General features: G+C 48.7%; 1 protein-coding gene and 1 long non-coding RNA gene across 6 annotated transcripts in view; one reads left to right on the top strand and one right to left on the bottom strand.

Moving 5' to 3' along the window:
• The window catches only part of LOC130196221 (uncharacterized), a 77,132-nt gene extending 63,712 nt beyond the window's left edge, over positions 1-13,420 (bottom strand). For both annotated transcript variants that reach the window (XR_008832209.1, XR_008832208.1), the window contains exons 1-2: positions 13,333-13,420; positions 11,587-11,677 (exon numbers count right to left, since the gene is read on the bottom strand). This is a non-coding gene — a long non-coding RNA (uncharacterized LOC130196221). The remainder of the gene's footprint in view (positions 1-11,586; positions 11,678-13,332) is intronic.
• The window catches only part of sema6a (sema domain, transmembrane domain (TM), and cytoplasmic domain, (semaphorin) 6A), a 107,095-nt gene that overhangs the window by 67,813 nt on the left and 20,768 nt on the right, over positions 1-18,514 (top strand). For all 4 annotated transcript variants that reach the window (XM_056418153.1, XM_056418150.1, XM_056418152.1 and 1 more), the window contains 10 exons: positions 1,553-1,643; positions 2,803-2,922; positions 3,455-3,543; positions 5,606-5,823; positions 7,391-7,522; positions 9,216-9,371; positions 11,611-11,784; positions 13,361-13,501; positions 13,600-13,677; positions 18,418-18,476. In XM_056418153.1, coding sequence (XP_056274128.1) covers positions 1,553-1,643; positions 2,803-2,922; positions 3,455-3,543; positions 5,606-5,823; positions 7,391-7,522; positions 9,216-9,371; positions 11,611-11,784; positions 13,361-13,501; positions 13,600-13,677; positions 18,418-18,476 — 1,258 coding nt within the window. The remainder of the gene's footprint in view (positions 1-1,552; positions 1,644-2,802; positions 2,923-3,454; positions 3,544-5,605; positions 5,824-7,390; positions 7,523-9,215; positions 9,372-11,610; positions 11,785-13,360; positions 13,502-13,599; positions 13,678-18,417; positions 18,477-18,514) is intronic.

Here is an 18,514-nt window from a genome sequence, read left to right as displayed (position 1 = left end):
ACACAGAAGCTGCTGACGTTTTCAGGCTGAGTCAGTAGACACACCTCACCTCCAGCCACCTGCCAACTAATCTATGATTACAGGCTGCCCCGTCTCATAAAATGCATATCTCCAAACCCGCGTGCGTCCGTGTACTCTCCTCCTCTAATTTCTAAAGAAACATTGGGAATGAGAAATCGAGAAAATGCGCCGCTGCCGGTGGTTGCGTGTGTTTGTTGTTAAAGGTCACTTGTAATTTCCCCTGCCAAATCAGCATCAACAATTTCTCTGGCAGGCTTTTTCCGGCATTGCGCCGGAGTGCGTGTGACCTTTTTCAGTGGGCAGATGATAACCGTTTCCGCCGAGAGACGGGAATAGAAAACAAAATGACCTGTTTAGAGACCAGAAAGGGCGGAGTAAGCAGTTTGCAGCCTCGGCTCTCCTCTTTGTTGAGAGAGAGAGAGAGAGAGAGGGAGGGGAGGGGGGTTAGTAAGGGGAGTACCGCAGAGATAGAAACAGAGATGGACAAGAACAAAATGTATTGTGAGGCAAACGGTGTGTTTATGATGCTCCCTGACCTCGGCCCACGGACCAGCGCAGTGTGGCGTTCCTTCCCTCCTCTCTCCTCATCTCTGCTCTTTAGCCGAGGGCGAGAGAGAGAGAGCGAGGGAAGACGAGCCGAAACCCGCCGAGGGACGATTGGTGACCTTTCCCCCCTCGCCATGCCCTCCTCGCTGTAACCGAGCTTGGCACAAAACAAGAAGCGCGTGTTTGAATTCCAATTGACGGAGAGCCCTGAACTCCACCAGTACGGCTTCTCAAACAATGGACGAGGCCTCGGAATAACTTATGACGGGTGAATCGGTTTGAGTACATTACGTCTTTTCCATTGGTTAGGTACAGAATTAAAACCAGAAATACACCCAACCGAGAGATCGAGTCTCGCCGAAGAGAAAGCATCTCGGCTCGAGACACCGACTGAAATAATGACTACTGTACGATGAGCTATTTAAAAACTGCTGTGGTTTCGTCAACGTTCCTGACATTCCCGGCGCTCAGGGCCGTGTTCTCACCCATTTTTACTCTGCCCATTTATTTTCTCTTTCTCCCCGGCGTGCGGGTTGAAGATCTGTCGTGAGGGTTGGTAAAGCTCTTCGTTCACGCCGGGAGAGGTTGAAGGACGAAGGATTGGCAGGAGGAAGCAAACCTCGTCCAGCCATGCTGCGGAGCATGCTGCCGTGGGAGATGCCCGTTTGTTTTGGTAATCTCCCTCCGTGGCAGTTCGATACTCCCAGACGGGCGGCTCAGGAGATTTGGGTTCAGCTCGCAGTGAGACGGACTCTCTCCTGGACCGGGCGCAGCTTTTTGGGCACTATTCTATCAGGACTCACCACGTGTCTCCACTTTAACGCAGTACTTTCTGTTAGCGCTGCCTTCACACCGTCATTGTTTCGACCTCCGCTAGATCTGTTCCTCCAACCGGGAGCCCCCGTCTTCGCGCCTCAGTTGTAGTTCACGCCCGCTCTGTGTCTTGACCTGCTGTTGACCTCTTAACTCACATGTGACCCGACAGCTGGACACCCTGGAGGCTCTGGGGGAGGAGATCAGCGGGATGGCGCGCTGCCCGTATGACGCCAAGCACTCCAACGTCGCCCTCTTTGCTGGTAAGATGGAAACGCGTCTGTGTGTCGTCCGATGAACAGCTCACTTATCTGTCACGGGAAGCGCTGATGCGTATTCAAGTCTTTTCCCCGTGGCTCGACATGAGAGAAAGCCACACAAAGTTTCCGTGAGGCGAAACCATTAATCCTGATTTCCTCCGATCTGCACGTATTAATCATCGGAACGTGTTTGAGCTGGATGGGAGAGTTTATTTGAGCGGGTAGATTAGTTGCGGTTGTATTTAATATTGTTCCTAATACCCCGCGGTTCTATCCAAGCGGCGGTGCTCCGACACCACGTCAAGAACGAGAGACAATCTGTGTTACATGCGATCCGAGCGGATCGCCAAACGGAGAGGCCGCGTGGAGCTCAGCACGAGGAACGCCGCTGCTTTTCGAGAGATATTTTTGGAAAAGCACCAGAAAATGCCGCGCTCAGTTCCTCCACTCAAAAACAAGTCGCAGGCGGATGAGACCAGAATGAGTCAGCTTTCCGTTGGCTGGGGGGGGGGGGGGGGGGGGAATGGTTCTGAGGCTGCTAAAGACATTCAGTCACCGTTCCCCTTTGCTGCCAGCCGATTTATGGCGGTATTGATGAGCCCCCCCTCCCCTCTCCTGTTTAAAATGACAACGCCTAGCTCGACCGGTTAATGTGGAGCAGAGCCGCTGGAAGCACTGAGTAATCAAGAGGGTTCCTCTGACTGCTACCCTTTCAATTATGTAGTTTGAGTTTCCACTGTGGTCGCAGCCGAGGCAGGCTGAGGTCACGCCGGTGGCGGATTGTGTTTGTGGAGCATGTGGCGAGCGCGCGCACGCAAGCGCGTGTTTCCGTGCGCACGCTCGCAGGGCCTTCTTTATTTGCGCTTTTGGAAGTGTGTTTGCGATCGAGCGAGCAATTACAAAATGTGCAACAGGTTTCAGTGTGTGCACAGCCCTGTTGTCCATCAGAGAGCCTCCTCTCCCCGTGCGGTTCAGCCTGGGTCGCCATCCGCAGAGAGCGGGAGTCTCCCGAGTGGCTTTATGTGTTTTTCGTGAGACTCCCTTCACCTTCTTTGTTTGTTGTTATCTTCCTTTATGGCTCCGTCTTCAATCTTCTGCCCTCTCCATCTCCATCTTTTCTTCTTATTGCTCTTTTCTCCGTCTCTGCGTTCCCTTTCCCCAGATGGCAGACTGTACTCGGCCACCGTGACAGACTTCCTGGCGATCGATGCGGTCATCTATCGTAGCCTAGGAGACAGCCCGACTCTGCGCACTGTCAAGCACGACTCCAAGTGGCTGAAAGGTGACGGACACACACACACACACACACACACACACACACACACACACACGCACACATGCACGCGTCTCTGTGGCTGGAAGGCAGCAGGTCGACTTGACAAGCTGGGAAAAAAACAACAACTTGTGTTTGCGTGCTCGACCGCGTGTTCGTGATTTAAGATTCGTGTGTGATTCCAGGTATGAAAAGCACTTATGCTAATGCTGCACGCTCTGTTTGACGCAGTCATTTTGCCAACCTGGCTCGGTAGAGTCGATGTAGCCGGTAAATTGCTTTGCCCCGGGGATACAAAAAAGCACAAGTCCAGCCTGTCACAGCTCAATAGAGAGATCTCTCTCTCTCCCCCTGCATGCAAATTGTTTTGCTGATATGATGGATGATAGATTGAGGCACTCAAGGCTCACAGTCGGTGCCTTTGCACATAATATGACAGATATTCTGGCTGTTTACTGTGAAATATGGTGTCAGAACTGTTTTGTCACGAGGACAACGTCACTTCGACTCATATTTTCTGTCTGTTTTTTTTCTTCTCCAGAGCCCTACTTCATCCAGGCGGTCGATTACGGGGGCTTCATCTACTTCTTCTTCCGGGAAATTGCGATGGAGTACAACACAATGGGGAAGGTAAGCACCCTGCTCTATTCTCCTGCTATTGTTTCAACCGTAATCAGAGGTGACTTCCTATTTACCGGGAGAATCAGGAGGTGCCTCAGGAAACTAACAGGATATGGGTGTGTCACATAGCTGGAAGAAGGCTTTCAGGAGCTGTAAAGTGGCCAACATTTTTTGTTTTCACTGGGCAGGATGCAGGGCCTAAAATAGATCCCAACACAACAATCTGTGGACGTCTGGAGATCACATTTTGAAGTCTAAATATACCGCTTGAGTTGTACGTCCGCATCCCTCTGGCAACGCTCCCCGGTCGCCCGATTGTCTCGATGTTTCCCAAGAGGAATTTCACCCGAGTGTCTCTGAAAAAACGAGACGGATAGAGGTTGAAGAAGAAGCAGGCGTTCCTCAGGTGTCACAGACATGTTTCCCGTAATCTTGTCGATTCGGGTTTGGGCCCTGACCTGAAAGAGCTTCATTGGATAGCAGGTGGGAAATAATCGCAGTGGAAATGAATCACTCGCTATGTCTTCTTCAGAATAAATGAAAATAAACACATGAGAGGGTGAGAAAGAGGACGGGGACCGAGCGGAGGTAACGAGAAACAGAGAAATAATGGATTCGCCGCCAGAAGTGACAGGCATGTGTTACGCAGGACACGAATCCAGATCAGGCCTCTCGATCGGCGGGGTGTTTTGAAAAGCAATGGCAGGATAATTACGCCTGTGGTGGTGGAGCTGATGGTGCAGAGAGCAATTTAACATTCTCTGACTGATATCTCTTCATTATTACAAAGTGGACTGGCCTTGCCCGACAAACGTGAGCCGTCGCTTGCGCTTTATGGAAAATATATCAATCCGCCGCGCCGCTTTGTTCACTTTAGTTTTAATGTTGGATTGTTAAATTGCTCTCTGGAAAACGCGGAGGGGTAAATATTTCGCTCCAAGAGTAAATTAACTAAGCCTCGGCTGAGGTATTTGTTCTGTGTGGGGGATCGGTGCGTTTGTGTGTGTGTGTGTGTGTGCTTGTGTGTGTGTGCAGGTAACACACAGCGAGAGGACGTGTGAGAAACCGTAATGTTTTTTTTTGCGATGAAGTGATATTTTGGTACCAAGTTGATGCTGAAATTCTAACAACAGCGCCATTGATTTACATTGTGATGCGTTCAGGCTCTAGTCACTAAAAATGAGAATTGGAGCAAAGGCCAATTATAACGCTTTCATGATGTCATCAAATGTAATCCTGTAAAATGTGGCTAAAAAAATGTAACTATTGATGTTTTCCCAACTATATTAAATAGATATTAGAGAGATAAGTATGAGCTGTCAAAGAATATATGCAGAAGTAAAGGAGTGTGTTGGAGTACATGGGATGTGTTGGAAAGAGTGACTGAAAGAGAGTGTGTGTATGTGTGTGTATTTGTGTGCGTTTTTTGCATGCACTATTGCATTGGTCATGATGCACGCATGGGCGAGAGTGTGTTTATGTGTGGCTGTCTGCAGTGTGTGGAGCTCTGGTTTAAATGCATGTTCGGTCCCATTCACACTGTTTACTCTGGGGCACTATTTCAGATCAGAGTTAGATTCATTGCTGTTAAGTATAGTGTGACAACAACTAATTACAATACTGACTGTGTGATCTTACGGCAGGGATGTAATTACCGCGCCAGCTCCTATTTGAAGCCGTGTACTTTACATTTTTCTGTTGCCAGGTGCTGACTCCTTCACGGCATATCTAAACCACGGCAATTCACTCTTCTGCGTCTTTAATTAGCTGTAAAGTGATGAAATGTTGGATTAAGACACTGTGGTGTCTCCCAAGGAGTTCTGTCATGCTCCTCTATTATGCTTTACAACCCATAACATCAAACTGGAAGAGTTTCATTAGATAAAAAAAAAATAATGAGTTATTTTATCTCCACAAGATAACATGTATGCTTTGGTATGCATGTATGCACCGATTTGTTAAACCAACACAATCTAATAACAAAATGATCTCAAGCGGATCTCGCTCGAGGCAACGTCGGTTGACGCCGAGCTAAACTCTGTGTGTGTGTGTGTGTGTGTGTCTCCGTCAGGTGGTGTTTCCTCGGGTGGCCAGGGTCTGCAAGAACGACCGCGGCGGCTCGCCCCGCGTCCTGGAGAAGCAGTGGACCTCGTTCCTCAAGTCTCGCTTGAACTGCTCCATCCCCGGCGACTCCCACTTCTACTTCAACATCCTGCAGGCCGTGACCGATGTCATCCGCGTCAACGGGAGGGACATCGTGATGGCGACCTTCTCCACGCCGTACAACAGGTAACCCCCCCCCACCCCACCCCACCCCCCAGGGCACCTTTTGAGAGGTTTTGAGGAATGCAACTTTATCGGCTTTATCTCGCTCTCCTCTGTTTTCCCTCGTCTCGCACGAGTTCACGCGCGCCATCGACCGTTTTGCACTTTTTAAAATGCTCTCAATTCATCAACATGACGGTTTGACCTTTGACCTTTAACCTTAGCGGCGTGTGGCTCTATGCCTCTCACCAACATGTAATTCCCGAGCGTTTATCTCTCGTGTCCAAACAGTTGCGCCGGTCTTCTTTTTCTATTTTCTCTTGACGTGCAGGTGTCCCCCCCCCCCCTCTTTGCGGTCCACATGCAGAGCTGCTTTCATATTCATACGCAGGGGGAGTTGTTATCTAAATTGAACATTTCCACAAAGCCACAGAGCTCGGCTGATAGCTCGCCCACGTTGTAATTTTTTCCATTTTATGGCTGCTATTTAGCCGATAAGACAATTTGCTTGTGACGATGCAATCGAGCGCGGTTAATGGACATCAAAACCCGATGAAGCAGTGCCGCTGAACATTTCTATAAGCGCCCGTTTTGAGCCCGGCATTCGTTTTTTTCCATTTCATAGTCGGGGTGAATTATGGTGATTAGAGGGAGCACATTCAGCAGTGAGGGCGCCGCTCGGGGCTTCGTGTCGTTGCATTGTGTTTGGCCCACTCGCCATCCGCCCGCCTCGTTAGCGGCCCGATGCAAACAGACACGTGACTGTCCAACTTTCAATTACTGTCATTTAGCAGCCGAGCCCGAGAACTAACAACCCTCTGCCTTCACGCTCAATAATACCGCCCTTGTGTCCTCCGTCTACCCGATGTCTCCGTGAGTTTAACCCACGATGCAACCGCCAGAAAGAAATGTGGCCAGCTGGGAGAGATTTCTATTTTGGAAGAATAAACAGTGCCCTCCAGATCTAATTTATGAGCGCAGATGCTCGAAGAAAAAAAAATATCGTAGAGAAGTGAGTCAGCAGTGTGTTATGCGTCGATCCCACTCGGACGGAAAGGAGCCGGTGGCACGAAATGGGTGTTCTTCCCCCTGAAATGAAAGGCAATAAAAAAGAGAATCTGTCCGTAGTTCTTGCCCCCAACAGCGGACTTGTGATGAACTCTGATGCCTCGAGGCTTTTGGGGAAACCCAGTCATGGAATGTGTGTCCTCATGAGGCTCGGCGGGCAGAGACACTGGAGCTCATAGAGACATCGACGAGTAGATGCAACAACACTGCAGTGTATGCGCTGATGTAATGGCCTTCACGCGGCAATCAATAGGAATAGCGTCTTCTATAATTAGCACCACGAATCAAAGCTGTTAAAAGAAATGGGGGAAGACTGCATTGCTTTGTGAGTGAACGAGGGTAAAGAACCTCGAAGGCCTGCAACCCTCTGCTGTCACGAGGCGTCCTGGCTGCATTCAACCCTTCTGAGAGACGCGCTGCCAATTGGTGAAAGTCCAAAATTCGCCAGGTGTTTCTTTGATATGTTCAGATGAGAGGAGTGTTTATGTGAACTTTGTGTGTGTGTGTGTGTGTGTCGTGGCAGTATTCCAGGGTCGGCGGTGTGCGCCTATGACATGGCGGAGGTGGCCAACACGTTCACCGGGCGTTTCAAGGAGCAGAAATCCCAAGACTCCACATGGACGCCTTTTCCTGAAGACAGGGTTCCCAAGCCAAGGTACAACAGCAGTTAATTAACAGGATTTGAACATCAGTGTGTGTGTGTGTCTCTCTCTCTCTCTCTCTCTCTCTCCACCTCATCATTGCATAAGACCTGTTGAGTTACGATGTGTTAGTGCTGCCGCATTCATAGCTTGCGTTGCGTCATCTTTCCGATACACCTCTTTTCACGTCCTTTGTCACTCTCCGCACACTGTGTGCACACAGATGCCACCTCTTTCTTCACAGTTACACACACACACACACACACACACACACCTCCTCCCATTACCTCACCCCCACACGCAGCTGCATCAAAGAAGTGCTCAGTATCAACAAATGAAGCATGAGATCATTTTACAGATGGCTGGCTAATTCCACAAATGCACCAGCCTGATCAATCTCACATCTATTGCTCGCTAATTAGCGCGCTAAGAGCTGCTCTTCTATCTCCCAGAAGAAGAAGAAGAAAAAAAACTGATTTACTACAAAGATCTGGGCCACGATAATTGTTGCTACCCTGTGCGTGTGTGTTCCCATACGGCTGAGGAGGCGGGTCCCCAGCAACACAGAGCCCGGGCTGGACTCCGAGCGAGCGCACATGGAATTACCTGTTTACGTTCAGCAAGGTCAGACGGCGTGTGGATGCGAGGATGCCGACGCCGTTGCTTTTGTTGCGATGGAGTTACATCTCTCTTTCCCTGCTGCGTTCACATCTTCTTCTTTAAGAAGATCTGCAGGCAAACAGCCGGAGAGTTGTGACGATGCCACCGAGGTCGGGCCCCGCAGCAGACTGCTCTCCCATGTGTTACACCCTCACGCTGAATCATGTGCAGATCTTTTCCGCGGTTAAGGGACGTGTCTGCTTCCACTCGGCCCGCCGTGTTTATTTTACTCTGACAAATTGGGTTCTGCTAATTCAGCTAAATATATATATAGAGTTCCGAGGTTGATTCAGCATCAGCGGCAGCTGGATTGAACTCGTGACGTTCTTTGTTTGAGGACAGAGAAGTGCACCTCCTATAGTTAAATCGCTCTTCTTCCTCTTGCCGGATTGCATGTTTAAAAAAAATAAAAAAGCAAACTCAAAATGTTTTTTTGCTTTGAAATGTCCTTTTCCTGGATTTACATAATAGAGAAATTGGAATCAAGAACCACTGTAGATTTTTCTTTCTTGGCAGATGAACATATATTTCTCTTGAGTACACACACATACACATACACATATATAAAGAGAGAGAGAGAGATGGATATGTATATTTATATATATATAAATATTTGGGTTTTGGTTTCTGGACATGTTGACAGCGTCGGACATTCGGGGGCCAGCTGGCTAATATTACGTGGTGTGGCAGGGTATCAAAGCCCACGCAGTAAAGGGGCTTTACAAGCTCTCAGAGGTGAGGTGCCTGTAATGGGGCGATGCCATCAAACGCTGCTTCTCTTTTACAAGCAGCTCACCAACTCCCTGTCAAAGGTTCAGAAAGATAGAACTCTCTTTTGATTTGATGGAAGTAAAACTTTCCGTCTTCCCTTGGAGCTGTGGCCGTGAAGGATCGCTCAATCAAAAGAACCACTGTAACGCTAAAGAAAGGTCTGGCTCCTCCTCACAGAGCATACCAGAGAAGAAATGGGTAATGGTGTTTTTCTTTTCTTTCTTCCTCCTCCTTCTACTTCCTCCTCCTCTCATCTTCCTCCTCTCCTTTCCATAGGCCTGGCAACTGCGCCGGCATCCCGTCCATGGAGAGGTACAAGTTCTCCAATGAGTTCCCCGACGACACGCTCAACTTCATCAAGACGCACCCGCTGATGGACGAGGCGGTGCCCTCCATCGCCAACAGGCCCTGGTTCCTCAAGACCATGGTCCGGTAAGGGTCACCCCCCCCCCCCCCCAGGACAACAATTACACTCATCAATACTGAGTGGCACGACACACACCAGCTGACCTAGAGTGGCCGAGTGGTGATTTTTCCACATAGATGTTGGTCTTTACGTTTCAAGTCCCTTCTAAGACCTTATTAAGAGAGTTAATTCAGCGATGTTTTCTCTTCTCGCAAATTGCCTGCTTGTATCCTGTGAGGATCTTTTGCAAAGAGAGGATATTGGAGTAAAAAGTTTTTTTCTTTGTTTGTGGTTTGTTGTTTCTCCGGAGTTTCTGGAGTTCAGCCCGTTTTCCCCAAAATGCACTGTGGCTGATGCCGTTTGATCATAAAAGGTCTGTCTGGCTTTCACAGCTACACTGCACAGAGACATTTCAGCCAGCCTCTTGGGGGTGGTGGTACAGAGCGTACTCGCATCCCGTCGGCAAGGCGAAACTAGCTGACGGGGCATTTGGTGTGAAGTACAACAAGAAAGTAAAGAAAGAATCTCGCTTTTAATTTGGAGCTGCTTCTGAATTGCAACTGCTTCAGATTTGAAGGTCAAGCCTCGTTGCCAGACCCTTGACAGGCCTCAGCTACACAAAGAATCCTTCACAGGTTTTTACAAACGATTTGCATCACATCTCGGCCCGACCTACATACCGCGCTGGCGGTAGTCGGAATACGAACGGCTTCCATCGAGGTTATCTATCCCCGACGACTCTCGCTGTTCACATCGTGCAACCCTATTATGAATAACGCACTGTTTCTGTCTTTACATAATCGGCTGCCAGACCATTTCACATGATTTGCGATGACGCCGCGGCGAACAGAGCCCCCGTTAAGTCGTTAAAAGCGTTATGTAAGCTCGAGAAGCATCGGGAAACCTCACGCGGTGGAAGAGGAGTGAGGTTTTCTTTTTTTTACGCCGGCGTATATCTGTCACGGTCTCTGTGTGCTGTAATACCATTCTTAAGACGAAGTCGATTAGAAAAATAAATCAGTGAAAATGGTTTCATCCTTGTTTCGCCCTGGAGAGACACCCCAATATCCTGCAAGAGCTCTCGCTGCGAAATTTGAGAAAAGCTTTTTCTGTCCTGAGACTCAGCTGGCTGGGCACAGTGAATCAACTGGGGAGGAAGAGGAGGAGGAGGAGCGGGGGCACTCTTGAGATTTGTATTATCCTGAATAGGAACAACGGTGAATGTCTTCGTCCTTGAGATTGTATTATTTCGCTGAGATCAAATCCCATTGACACAGTCCTTGGAGCCTCCGTTGTGCTTGAATAGATCCAGACCACAACAGACCTTCGGATTGCTGTTATTTTTGATTGGATGTCACGGAGCGCTCGGAGGGATATTTCAAGAGAAGAAGGGATAAGAGGTTGCGCTGTGTTGTTTTAATGGGCTCTGGGTGCAAACTGTGCTCCGCAGCAAGCTTACATTTTCACTCATCGCATCCGAAATAATAATAATTCGTCAACCTTTCACCCCGTTTCCACAATGAGAACAGTCCGGGAACTTTAAATCCCACAGCCTTCCGTTTAAAACAAAGAAATCACCACCACCTTCATTTGCATGAAACACACTCATTAGCAGATACTAAAAAGTAGATTGCGTCTGGGATCAGATGATGAAAGGAGAGAGCCGTTCGAGGGTTTTCTTGAAACCCGTTCTTGTTATCTGATCACAAATAACACCCACAGGGCTCTGATCCAGAACACGGCGACTGGCAGGGGTCTAATGCGCTTACCTGAATCTGCCTGCTACGTTTCCATTTTACGAATGATGAAATGAAAATTGAGTTTGAGCACCAGCTGTCACTTAAAAGAAGAAAGAAAGGTAGAGCTCACTCATCTGTTTGCTTTTGTGACGTTTGTCTCGCAGGAACGAGCCGACATGCCCGACGGCAACGTGATCTTCTGTTGCAACAGAAAAATCAATGAATGAGATTATTGAGGCTGTGTAATCCCCCGCCGTTCCATATTCTCATTTAGAGATCTGACGGAAGGCAGATCAATCGATGGATTGATAATGTAATTGTCATTTGGGCACATTTGTTTGGTGTTTTTTTTTATATCTTTCAGTGGCAAGAATGTTTTCAGGGACGCTAATTTAATGTGACAAGTTGTCAAATGCGGTCCAGGAGCGCTGTGCCGTTCTGCGGAGGGAGGTCGACTCGTGAACAATCAGTTCTCCATCGACCGACTGGCTGGTTTACTTACTGCTCGGTGTCGCCTCTCTTCCAGGTATCGCCTGACTCGCATCGTGGTGGACACTGAAGCCGGTCCCCACAGCAACCAGACCGTGGTGTTCCTGGGATCGGAGAAAGGCATCGTCGTCAAGTTCCTGGCCAACATGGACAGCGGCTTCCTGAACGACAGCGTGTTTCTAGAGGAGCTCAACGTCTACAACCCGGACAAGTACGTCTACGCGCGTGTGTGTGTGTGTGTGTGTGTGTACGTGGATATAAATAGCGGGAGCACATGGATACAGTTGCTACAAACAAAGAAAGGCCGGCTATTGCACACACATGTGTGTGTGTGTGTGTGTGTTTTTGGGTGTGTGACTTTGTTTCCAACCAATCTCCAGACTCGGCCAAACCCGCCAACCCGCCAGCTCCATCAGTACCAGTCAGCTCCCCCCGACCCACGCTGTGTAGTGAGGCCAGCCGGCCAGATGGCTACTCTATCATTTAGAAGGGTTTTGATCAGGTTACACTCGGCCCAACCGCGGCGGCTGAATTAAAGACGCGGAGCCTAAGGCCCTGGATAACGCAGCGCTGTGGTTCCCAGCTCCTCCAAAACGTTTGGCTGATTAAAGGAAACGAGCACACACACACACACACACAGAGGTTTGTGTTTGTCTTCAGAGCCGACCTCGAAGCCCACGCCAATACGTTAGCCGGCCACTGGTGCGTGTACGCGAGCCAAGCGTTGTAGCGTACTTGGAGTAGAAGTCAATAAGGGGAAAGTTGGCCGCGGTGTGACCCTCGCCAAGGCAAATATTTAGCTGAGGGGTAGTGGATGAAAGGGAGAGGGCGGCGCAAGCGGAGGACGGGAGAAAGAACAGAGGGAGCGAGAGGCCCGGGCCATCGGAGGGATGGAAAGAAGGACGCGGAGGAGGAGAGGAGGGCCTTCAAGGTGACCGCCGCCGCCATGCTGCGGCCGCGTGGCGGGCCGTATGGAGAGGGGATAAAGGGCCGGCCCTCTCTCCTCTCCCCGTCTCTGTGTCTCCTTCCTGCCTCCGTCTCTCTGACCGGGGCCGAGCGTCCGTCGGCCACCAGCCATCTGGCTCGAGTCGCATACAGTGAGTGATTTTGCCCGCCGGCCCGGTCGTCGTGCATTACTAGATGGACTCCTAAAGCCCTAATTGAGAGCGTTAATGCGGGACTAGTGCGCGGAGGAGGGGAGATTACATCCCAGGATCTGGATGGAGGGCTGGAGAGAGCAAATGGATGGAGCGAAGGGATGGAGGGCGCGACACGCCCAGAGGGATTAGAGTGTGTGTTCCTGAGGGGGCGAGCAGACAAAAGAAGACTGGCAGGGTTGGAGGAGCGGTGGAGTGGGGAGGAGGAGGAGGAGGAGGAGGAGGAGGAGGAGTGGTTGTATTAGTGGGTTTTACAGTTAAGTGCAGTGTTATTCCGACTGCTCCCAGTGCCCATCTGTCTGTTTATCCGTTGTATCTGTATCACCCCTTTCTTTATCTCTCTTTATCTCCCACTCTGTTGCTGACCCCCGTGTCGAGGAGTCCAGCTTTATCTCTCTTCTCCCTGACCTCGCGGTTTGTCTTTCCGCCACATCTTAATCTTCCTCTCTTTCTCATTTTTTTAAAAATCGCTTTTAAATAAACTGCTTAATCTCATTTCATGGTCTCTCACATCTCTCCCCGCCTACTTTTGTTGTTTTGTTGTTTTTACAAGACTTTGTCCCTAAACAGCCGGACAGTGAAGGAAAGTCGGAGTAACCCACGTCTCGTGTCCTCTCCTCCGTCTCCTAGGTGCAGCATCGACGGCGTGGAGGACAAGCGCATCGTCGGCATGCAGATGGACAGCAGGAGTCACGCCCTGTGGGTCGCCTTCACCTCCTGTGTGGTTAAAGTGCCGCTGTCTCGCTGTGAAAGGCACGGGAGATGCAAGAAGTGAGTGATGTTTGCACATGAAAGCCTTCATGAATAAACTCCAGTTTACAATATGATGGGGCTCTAATCGTGTGTGTGTGTGTGTGTGTGTCACCCAGGTCCTGTATAGCTGCCAGAGACCCGTACTGCGGTTGGGTGTCAGAAGGATCCTGCAAACAGGTGTTTGATAACACAAAGTAAGTAACATGTTATTTGATGCATTCACCGGAAAAGGTGTTTTTTTTTCATGCACGGACGCGTTCACAAACCGCAGGTGTGAAAAATGAAATGAATGATGACAGTTTTCCATTCAGCTGAATAACTATCTACAGAAATAAAGTTGCGGTGATGAAAACTGTGTGCGGCCTCATCACTCAGCTGGAGTGTTGTTTTAATTGCCAAGGAGATTGAGCATTTCATCATGAGACGATGTTCACATGAGAATTTACAGTTTAAAAAAAGACTTCAATTTTGTGTCATCTTCAATGACTCAGAAACCTGTTGATTTAAGTCAGTTGTAGTTGATGTCAATGTGTGTCCCTGTGTCCATGGTGAGCCTCCATGACTGTAACCGTACAGTACAACATGCTATAAGCTTTATATCTATCTCTATTTCTATCTTTCTAACCTGTTATCGCTGATGCATCAGTCGGGCATCCTGGATGTATCCTTAGACCCGTTTGTCTGCTTCTCTCTGATATTGCCTTTCCCCCCCCCCCAAAACAGAGATAACATGTATTGAGGGGGCGTGCGGTGCGTGACAGCGTGGGCTCCATGGCAGCTCTGACGGGTTGATGGAGCAGCAGCGGGCGGGGGGGGGGGGGGGGGGGGGGCAGAGGTTAATCACTGATGCTCGTGATTTTGTATTTTTTTTAAAGCCTGACACACATGTGTTTGGCAAGCAACTTTTTAGAAAACAGTACCCCACCTTCACGGTCACGCCCGGCGGCTTTTTTCCTCTCTCGATTTGTCGTGTCTGTGATCTTTCTAATTTGATGGTGTGTAACTGCAGCTGACAGAGCTCTTGGAAGGTTGAATGGAAAGGAAAGTGTTGCTTGCCCCGGGCTCGGGGTTGGGTACGCAGGGTTTTGGGAAAGCTCGGTGGTCGCGGTAACTGTAATTCGTGGCTGTAGTTGTGACACAGAACCAGATTATGCCTCCTGAACAAACGGCAGATGGAGTTTTGCAGTGGGATTTTTTTTAAACATTTTTTTTTTTACAGATGAAGTCATAAATAAAAGGACCAGGGCTCTAGAGGCTATTTGACCCTCATCCCCTCTTTTCCCGCAAAACGACACACAAAGTACACACAAAACCTGTCCTCGAAAAAAGAAAAAAAAACACCCATAGATCTATCCTGTTATTCTGTAAAACTGCAGCGGACTGATTGAGTTTCCACTTTGGAGCTGAAGCCGACACGGAGGCATTAAAAGGGCAAATGACCTCCCTCCCTCCTTTACTGTACAATATTTCTCAGTGAGAGTGGGTGGGGTGAAGGGGGGAGGGGGGAGGGGGGGGGGATTAGGCCCGGCAGGATCTAGCTTTTCATTTGCCGAGCTGCGCATGAGGGATAAAACGAGGGAGGGAGAATCTGAGGCATTTTGGTGTTAAATAACACAAACGGCGACTCGCCTCTCTTTCTCCTTCCGCCCTGCTTTGAGCTTCTCGCCTCATTAAAACCCTCGCCGCTTCCCGTTTCCTTGCACGTTCCTCTATTTGTCTCACCTGCCCGTCCCAGTCTGTGTGTCTATTTTTATCCATCCTTCTTCTTCTTCCATCTTTCCTCTGACATATTCTTTCCCTCCGGCACGCCTCCCCCTCTTCTCTTCTTCCATCTGGCCACGGCGTGAGCGTGCCAGCGTTCTCGCGTGGAGCTATGCCTCTCATACCCAGTGCCCCGTATCCAGGGTCTCCTGCAATATGGTCCCCAGTTACCCGCCCCCCCCCCATCCTACCCCACCCGCCGTGCTCATGCATGTTATCGCATATGATTCTGTGTGGTTGCCATTATGCAAACAAGGTACATGTGTATTTCAGTGACAAACCGATCAGCATATTAAAACGCACAAGTTAATTATTCAAGCCAGTGTTGCAGCCACCGGGCCCAACTGTTCTCCGGATCAGAGCCTCTCTTTTACACTGTACGTACATTCCCTCTCTGAATGAATAATAAATGATATTACACCTGACCTGCATTTCCGTCCCCCTCACACAACATCATAATCACATCGGATGCAAGATGATATGAAGGGGGGGGGGGAAAAGCATCCCTCGGGCGTCTCCAGTTATATACAGTGCCGTTTGAATTAAAATATGCATCATGCAGTTTCAGCGGGACCTTATTAACCCTGCGCTGAACCGTCTGCGGTGTCACGCTCATGCGGCCGCACCGGGACATGAACCCGTTTAACGAGGAGTTCATACCGTAGTTCACGTCCACACGCGGGGCTCAGACCCGGCACCTCGAGCGCGCCTGCTCATTGTTAATCCATCCCGAGGCCGTGTGGCATTTAAAAACCTCGCGGTCTTCATCGCAACAACGTCTCACCTCGAGTCTGCCACGTTATTATAAAACCATGGAAACCACGACCGCGAGGTCCGTCGGTGTTTTTCCGGTCGGACGAAACGAGGAAAATTGCTCGGACGACGTTTGTGCTCAGAGAGGTTGAATTGTGCGTCTGCTTTGCGATGATGCTTGTGTATGATAAGTGAATCCGATAAGCAGATTAAATATACTCCATGATATCAAAATAGAATGATGTTGTTGTTGTTGTTGCTGTTATTGTGGCTTCTTTTTTTATTTTTATTAAATTTTATTATAAGACAAAAGACAATACATAGACATAACACCTAGAGGACAATAAACAATGCAGACGACAAAACAATGGACAATGGACATCATAAAGTCAGAGTATTTGTGAAAAACAACAACAAAAACAACAAAAAACAAACACAAAACAAAAATAATAATAATAATTAGAAGGAGAAGAAGAAAGACAAATGCATGTGTACATGTGTATATGTGTGTGCGTGTGCATTATGAATTAACTAATAAATAAGAGGAGTGGTGTCATGTTTGTAAAAATATAGTGAATGATGACCAGATGTCGTGGTGTTCTGTTGTATTGTAAATGATAGATGAGGTGAGTTGTTCCATTGAAATATATTCTGACATTAAATTTTTCCAGTGTGAGATATGTGTGTTATTCCTTGATTTCCAGTTCACGAGGATTGTTTTCTTGGCGATAGTTAGGGCCACGAGAAGTATTTTGCAGTTTGTTTTGCTCAGGTTTATAGATGAGATGTCTCCCAGTAAACAGAGTGGCTTCTTTTGAAGGGTTATTAGTTATCAAGAGGGCGAAATGTACCATCTCCGTCCCAATTAAGGTGCTGTGAAACTGGAGGGGAAAGATGAAAAGTAAATGAAGGGGAAACTATTTTTCAATCGTCTGAAAGACATGAATATGCATCATCAGAACAGAATAAATTCAATTGTATTCTCCCCCCCCCCCCCCCTAAACTCTCCATCTTGTTGTCAGGTTCACGGGATAAGGGGTGGGCGATGCCGTTTTGGAAAAATTATTATTATTCTACACGCTATAATTGAGACCAGTGGAGGGAGAGGAGGCTGGTGGACTGGCAGGAGGTGGAGGACTAGCGAGGGGGAGGCGGGCGGAGGACGACTGTGGAAAGCTGTCATGCGTGACTGTGATCCTGGTTGACAGTTGGTCCGCTCTGTTTCACATATCTCCTTCCTGTCTGCTCGGTGGTCTTTCAGAAGGAGAGCAGGTCTCCGTGCAGATCGCATCAGAAAATAACATCTCTCTCTCTCTCTCTCACTCTGTGTCATATGATGGCCTCCCCAAGCATGGCTACCCCTCGCTGCCCTGCTCCTCGCCCATGTGATTGGAACGACAGCCTCATATCTCTACTGAACCCAGATCAGGGATGTCGTATGTGCACAGATTGTCCTCTGAGGAAATGTGTAACTTGTGATGTCGGGCTATACAAAATAAACAAAATGTAATCGTCAGATGTTGAGAAATATCAGAGACAGTATTGAAACAGTGTCCCTTGTTCTGGACATTTCCATCATTTCCCACCAGGAGTTCTAGGAATCTACTTATTGTCTTTTTTACCAAGATCAATATCACGTTCCTAGATTAGTAGATTAGCTTTGTTTAGCAGAAAGACTGGAAACAGAGGGAAACAGCTAGCTCTGTCCAAAATCTTTCTAGCAGCGCCACTAATAATAATAGATTCCATGTTTTTTTTCATACATACAAAAAACGTGTTTTCTCTGCATTCAACCCGACCTTATCTCTCGTTTTTTCTATTTAAGGGTTTTTTTGTGAAAAGAAAATGCATTTGGCTAGTACCTTGTTTGAGTTCCTGCTGGTTGCCTGGCAACTGCTCAGTCAGGTAATAGTCGAGCCCATCCTTCCTTTGTACCCTTTGGCTGGATTGTGCTACGTTTAGACGGAGCCAGGCTCGATGTTTCCTGTCTTTGTGCTAAGCTAAGCTAACTGGCGGTAGCTTCACATTCATCACGTAGCAATCTTATCTCGCTCAGCGAGAACGTGAATAATGTCAAACCACTTCTTGAAGACTTATACACACCATGAGATCCTCTCAGTCGAATAAAACATCTATTTATACCGCCACTTCTGGCAAAGAGTCTCGTGCCAGCTATGGATTTACTCGCCTGCCAGCATTCCTCACAACCACTGATTCCAGGCCTCCGGGGCACCTGGGAGGTGTTCTTTGATTCTTCTCCAGCTCGGGTCTTCCTGCAGCCCACGCGGTGTGACCCTAACCCTCGGGGCTGCTGTCGGACCGAGCTTCCCTCCAGCTTCGGCTCTTCGTTTAGCCGCGGCGAGCCTCGAGTGGCCTGGCCCGTTTTCCAGCGCTGACCATGATGTCTCTGTTCCCCGCAGATCGGCCTTTGAGCAGGACGTGGAGCACGGCAACACAGATGGCCTGGGAGACTGCCAAAGTAAGCAGGCCCTCTTCACTCTTATCTTTCCCTCCTCT

Source organism: Pseudoliparis swirei, chromosome 7 (assembly GCF_029220125.1).
Source record: "Pseudoliparis swirei isolate HS2019 ecotype Mariana Trench chromosome 7, NWPU_hadal_v1, whole genome shotgun sequence".
NCBI classification, from domain to species: Eukaryota; Metazoa; Chordata; class Actinopteri; order Perciformes; family Liparidae; genus Pseudoliparis; species Pseudoliparis swirei.
Note: the sequence above shows the minus strand (reverse complement) of the source record. Positions and strands in the feature narration are given on the sequence as shown.